The 6,647-nt window shown below is 47.7% G+C and overlaps 1 protein-coding gene across 1 annotated transcript; it reads left to right on the top strand.

Moving 5' to 3' along the window:
- Positions 1–1,819: 1,819 nt before the first annotated feature.
- On the top strand, positions 1,820–5,068 carry LOC114088030 (granzyme B-like). The gene is made up of 5 exons (XM_027929583.2): positions 1,820–1,986; positions 3,007–3,154; positions 3,656–3,791; positions 3,944–4,210; positions 4,827–5,068. The coding sequence occupies exons 1-5, from the start codon at positions 1,932–1,934 to the stop codon at positions 4,986–4,988; spliced, it is 768 nt and encodes a 255-aa protein (XP_027785384.2). The 5' UTR covers positions 1,820–1,931; the 3' UTR covers positions 4,989–5,068.
- The last annotated feature ends 1,579 nt before the right edge of the window (positions 5,069–6,647 follow it).

Below are 6,647 nucleotides of genomic sequence, written 5' to 3'. Positions count from 1 at the left end.
AAGTGTTCAACCTCTGAGCCACAACCTAGGCCCTTCCTTTCTACTTCCTAAATTTTCTTGATGACCCATAATAACCACAATCAGAAAGGCAATTCATTTTTAAAATTTTACTGTTGGACCCATTAATTTTTTTGTATCATTTTTTAGTTGTTCATGGACCTTTATTTATTTTACTTATTTATTTGCAATGCTGAGAATCCAGCCCAGTGCCTCCACATGCTACCACTGAGTCACAACCCCAGCCCCATTAATTTTTTTTTTTAAGTAGAGCTTTTATAAATGTAGATGGTTGGCTATTGACAAGGAGGATGTAGAATAATTTATGTTGAAACATATGTTCCTCCTAGAAAGATTGTAAAATAAAGAGAAAACAAAGATGAAAATCATCAGGATCCAACTATTTCTGGATGTAGTTGACATTAGAACAACATGGATTTCAATTGGAGAAGTCTGCATATATGTGGACTATGGTAGGCAGGTGGATTTGTGAAAATCTGGAAAACAAAAAAAAGGAAACTCATAGCCTAGAATATTGAAAAAATTTAAGAAAAGAGTGTATGATGAATGCATAAAAATGTACATAATAGTCTATTTTAGCATTTGCTACCATTCAATATGCATGAATCTATTATAAAGGTTAAAATTCATCAAAACTCATACACACAAACTTGGATCATACACGATGCTGCTCAGTGGAGGGAAAGGCAAAAAAAGTGAAGAGGCTACATTAAATCTTGACTGCATAAATGAACTGCAACACATCCTGGACCACTGCAGTAATTTCATAGCCATCTCCTGTTGCTGTTGCATTGAGCTCCCATGTTGTAACTCTTTAAAAGCCCCCTTAATGCTGGTCATCTCCAGGTGAGCTCCACACTTTCAAAGGTAGATTATATTTAGTTGTTCTTGTAACAGACCTGAGCATGGGCTCAGCTAGAAGCAATCCTTCACTTCCAGTGGAGTATGAACATCAGCATTACCAGTGTCCACTGTGAACATTCTGTCAAGAGCTTGCCTTTCTGGCCAAACATAGGGGGTATTAAAAGGACAATTATTGTCTTTGGCTGCCCAGCATGCTTTTTCATGTCACATGGTATTAGTAACCTGACTATCCTTTAGGATACCAGCTGTCTTTCATCCTTAGATCAATTGGTTTGGGTGGGGCCTAGCCTAGTCTACACTAAGAAGTAGGAGTGACTTGGCTCAGGTCAATCAGAGGATTCAACTCCTGGAGCCTCAGCAACTTGTTAATTTAAGCAAGTGAATGTTCAGTGTGAAGATTTTGCTTAAAACATTAAGATGAGAGGTTGACTTTATCACACTGAGTTTTGGTAATTAAATGAGAGATGTATAAAATCACCCTGGGAAGAAGCCATGATGATGAACAGTTTGCCAGGTAGGATTAGAGGGTGGTTGACTTGCCTTGTTACGGTCTATACTTCGCTCTACCTTAGCCCTTCCCAAAGCGTGCCCTTCTCATCTTCTACCAGAAGGTCAGGGAAAGAAGACACATCTCCAACATGCTTGGTCCTAGCACAAGAGATGGAGGCACATCTGCTAAATGCATGTCTGCTACAGAAATTACCCTATTGAGCTTAGCAGCAGGGAATAGAGACCATAGATGGTTGTATCACTGGGAACCCAGTGGCCAATACCACATCCTACAGTCTCCACCTTATGCTCTTGGGTTCCCGTTCTGAGCTGGAACAGGTGGTGCACTCTGATGTGGTCACAGCCTGATTCTCACACAACCACTCAGAAGACGTCATCAGGCCAGGCAGTGGGGGTAGGGAGCTCTCATAGAAAGCCTTCTATGATGAAGCACCTTAAAAACAGACAGAAACACAAGATCAAGGAGCCCATTCCACCTTCTTCTGCCCCTGGGGACTAAAAGACAACAAGGAGGAAGCTTCATAAGTCCTTCTAGGAAGATGCATTTGCGCCTGCTCCTATTAGCCTTCTTTCTGCCTCCCAAGGCAAGGGCAGGTGAGTTACCATCCCCACTCTCAGAGGTCTAACCCTAACCCACAGCTGGCAGAGAATTCCTGTCCCTTTTTCACATCCCAGATCCATCCTTCTACCCAGAGCCTTCTGAATCCCAGTATCAGCCCCACTGCAGAACCCCAAGGGAGACACTGGGAAAGCTAGCAATAGGAACATAGTGGGCAGAAGTCTGTTTGGAAGAAGAGCCAGTGGATGCAGACCCCTGCTTAGACCCCATTCTGGTCATCTGGAAACTGGGGCTTAGCTACAAGTGCACCCCAGAGGGTGAAAGGGAGGAAATGTTCAATTCTCCTGGAAAGGGGCAAAGTGGGTCTGGCAACTGTGTCTGAGGTGAGACAGGTGCACCCCTTGCCAACTGCTTAAGAGAACTCTAGAGCCCAGGTGACCTCAGAAATGGTGGAATAACTGTCTCCAGAACACTTCCTTTGCTCAATCCCAAGGCACTCCATCCCTTTCGCCAACTCTGTTTCTCTTCCCAGACCTCTGGTGACTCCCCTGTTTTCTAGTGAGAGCCACTGTGGCAGATACTAACTTCTCTGCTTTCCAGAACCCCAGCAGCACTGCCCTACCAACCCTCACCCAGAGACAATCTAGAGCCATTCCTTTGTGCATCCCATGGGCTACATGTCAGGCACTAGGAAATAGGACAGAACAACATCTAGAGTAAACTGCAGTCCTGGTCAGTAGCAAGCAGCCAGTGTCCTTGGCATCACAGCACTCAGGAGGGCCTCAGAAATTTCTGGAAGCAGAAAGCTCCTCTGGGATTTGATTGTCCCTAGAAATGTATGCTCAACTCCACCTATGTAAGGAAGAAGAATTCATAGACCAACACCTGCTTTCCTTCCCGTTCTCAGAAGAGGAAGTTGAGGCCCCCTTACTCAGCCCCTGCCCAGACTCAGGTCATCCAAGGTTCCCAAATGCCCCACAGTTCTGGAGGCATGGAACGGATGGCCACCTGCTGGATTCAGTGGGTGCAAACAAACAGGGTGATTTTTTCTTCAGGGGAGATCATCGGGGGACATGAATCCAAGCCCCACTCCCGGCCCTACATGGCCTATCTTCAGTTTGTTGCTCAGGGTGTACAGAATAAGTGTGGTGGGTTCCTGATAAGAGAAGACTTTGTGCTGACGGCCGCTCACTGCTTAGGGAGGTGAGGAGCAGGAACAGCCCAGACCCACCTAAAAACATTACACAGAGACCTCTGCCTCCTTCTCAGTAGACACATAGACACCTGGGAGAATATGTGCAGGAGAAGCCTTTACGGGTGGGAAAGAGGGTGAGACAAGTCTTATGGGGGGCAAGGCAGGTGACTCAAGAGGCACTACTGTGCCAGAAAGACCGAGGTGGCCAAGCCTGCCATATCAAGAGCTGGGAGTGTGCTTTGCTATGACAATGCAAACTAAAAATATTTGCATGTGTTTTCCTGGGCATGATTGAGTCCTGAAAACCTATGGTTCACATACCAATGGCTTCAGAAATCTCCTCAACTGGTAAGAAGCAGAGGGCACTGTCACTCAGCCAAGGCCTCCTGTCCTCTCTGATCCCCTTCAGCTACAGCTCTACCCTGCTCTGCTGTAGCCTGCTCTTCACAGCTCCTAGATGTATTCTTTATGACTCCACATCACCCATGACCACTGCACTCTCTATGCAGGCCAATGAACGTCACCCTGGGAGCACACAACATTGAAAAGCAGGAGAAGACCCAGCAGGTCATCCCAGTGAAAAGAACCATCCCCCACCCAGATTACGATGATAATTACTTGTACAATGACATCATGTTATTGCAGGTATGTCCCGTTCTCTGCTGCCTCTGCCCTCCCTAGTGCAGGTGCTACCCTCCCACCATGACCCTGCCCTTTTACTGACTTGCACCCTGGCCATCATGGTGTCCAGGAACAGAGGCCCTTATCTGAACTGAACTCTTTTTTCTCCCCCATAGCTAGAGAAAAAAGCCAACCTTAATCCAGCTGTGCAGCCTATCAAGCTGCCCAGGAGCAAGGACAAGGTGAAGCCTGGGAAGGTGTGTCTTGTGGCTGGCTGGGGGAGAGTGTCCCCAAATGGCAAATGCTCCAACACACTGCAGGAGGTAAAGCTGAAAGTGCAGAAGCACCAGGTGTGCGAGCGCGAGGAATTATTAAAAGAGTACTACAAGAGTAGCATCCAGATATGTGTGGGGGATCCAAAGGAAAACAAAACTTCCTTTAAGGTGAGACTAAGTATCTGTCTCTCTTGGATCTGAGGAGAGGGGTGTTTGGGAGAATATCTGGGGCCTGGAGACCAGGCAGCATGAGCCTCCTTCACCCAGTTGGCTGTGATTTCTCCCTGGAAAGAGAAGAAGGGAGCAGCTGGGAGTACCTAGGGCCTGCATTGAATGATGCCTGCCTGGAAAGCTGAGCTAGCAATGCTCCACACTGCCTCAGCTCACAGGCATTAGAGACCTGTGCACCTATGTGTGCAGTTGCTCTCACTAAGTGGCTCCTCGGTGCTGGCACCCACCCTGGTCCCTGGGCTCATCCTCCATGCTGGTGTCTGTGCCACTAAAGTGCTTCCACAACCTTGAACAATGCAACAGTGGTCCCACACATTTTCATAGGGAGATGATCCCAGATCCTGGGGATCAGGACAGAGGCTGACCCTGGGAGGGAGGTGAAGTAATAACAATGTCCACAGTCAGAACATATCAGCTGAGGGCCCCCAGGGTCCTGCATAGTCCTCTGAAAGCAGACCCTAAATTTCGTCCTTGTCTGAGAGGTAGTCTGAGATGGCAGGGAGGATCCAACTAGGAGGATACAGGCTCAGTCCTCCCTCTTCTCTCTTCACAGGGGGACTCTGGAGGCCCTCTTGTGTGTAACCATGTGGCCCAAGGAATTGTCTCTTCTGGAAAATCAAACAGGAAACCTCCAGGCGTCTACACCAAAGTCTCCAGATTTGTACAATGGATTAAGGAAACCATGAAAAGCCACCAACTGCAAGAGACAGACTAAACCACCTCTGTAACTAACCTGTTTTCCCAGAATGAGTCTAGAATCACCCTGGAGGAGGTGCCAACAACTGAATAAATGTCTCTTAGCCATGTAGGAAGGCTGGTTTCTTCTTTGTTCACGGGCCTTCATTCACAGGGTCTGTGTGCCACGCAGCCAATGACGAAATTCTACTGTTTTCTGCTTCTCTCTTCTCTTTCTCCCCTCAACACCTGCCTAAATCCCACACAAAGCTGTGACCCAGCTCCTTTCCCACTCCACCTTCTCTGGGGCTTGCCCTTCTGCCAATGTTGGAGCTGGGCACCACCAGGAGAAATTTTGGATAGCTCTTGTCCTGGGTCTCATGGTGAGGTTTCCACCTCCTTCCATGTATGAGGGGACAGAGAGGAAGGGGAGAGCACCATGGGTCCTGGAGGCCAGGTTAGCACACCTGAGGTCACTGCTCAAGGACATGGTCCTACCCCCAGGCACAGGAAGGGCCCTCCTAAACAGGATATTTCTCTCCTCCAGGTTTATCCTTAAGAGGGACAGTCCTTGAATAGCCCCTCATTCTCACATGGAATTACATCCCTTCCCTGCCCTCCTCTGAGTTCAGGGTCCACCCTGACCTCCAACCTCATGGCTGCCCATTCTTCTCCATCCCTGCTCATATTCTATCAACTCCTCTCCAGAACACACTGATCTGGGTTGCTCCCTTACTCAAATCCCTCCACCTAGGACTCCCAGATCCCCGTGGGGTTCCATCAGGTCTCATCATTGGGGTGCCAACCCAGCTCATGCCCTGGCAGAGAGGGGACCTCATTAGGACCAGGGCAGTGCTGGCACCAGGCAGGGCCCATGGAGGATCTGGCTGGCAGGATCTCTCTGCAGAACACTTGGTCCTTCTTTCACTTGGGCACAGCTAAAGCAACCCCTCACTTTCAGCTTGATGTCCTCCCTTGTGCTCAGGGTCCACTGGCCACCTGATCACTCAGCAGCCTAAGCTACTTTCAGCTCATCCCTCTTGGTCATGGCTAGCCTGCAGCCTGAGACTCCCTGCTAGGCTATATCAGTTGTGTCCATAAAAGAGTGCCTTTCTGCAGAAGGACTGTGAAACACAGCGTTTTCCATCAATCACACTCATTGAGCACTTCATAATGGCCAGAACATGGGGATACACCATTAACACAGAAACAGACCCAAGTGGAATGGACAGTGTTGGAGACTTTCCAAATTGTCCTTCTCCACCCTTCCTATCAGTCCATAAGGCATAGACCTATGTGAGAAATCCATTAGAATTCAGAATTCATATCTTAGTTTTATTTCTAGTTACAGGCAATATGAAAAAGATATCACATGATACTCTAGGACAAAGACTATGAAATTAGGAAGTGGCTTTCATCATTTAGTTTGTGGATGTGAAGCTTCTGAACTATTCACCAGAGGATCCTTCTTAGGAGAGAGGGCAACAAATAGGGAAGAAGATTACCAGGGCATCCTGACTTTCATTTGTTTTCAAAGTAGTGGATATAAACACCAGTGTACAGATTCACATTGAAGGAGACACACACACATCCAGTTGGACTGCTCAGAAACATAATCCCTGTCATTACTTTACCCCTGCCATACAGAACAACATGAATCGGGGAGGCTCCTGGGGCCTAGGAAAATGGAAACATGACT

This window comes from Marmota flaviventris, chromosome 2 (genome assembly GCF_047511675.1).
Source record: "Marmota flaviventris isolate mMarFla1 chromosome 2, mMarFla1.hap1, whole genome shotgun sequence".
NCBI classification, from domain to species: Eukaryota; Metazoa; Chordata; class Mammalia; order Rodentia; family Sciuridae; genus Marmota; species Marmota flaviventris.
Note: the sequence above shows the minus strand (reverse complement) of the source record. Positions and strands in the feature narration are given on the sequence as shown.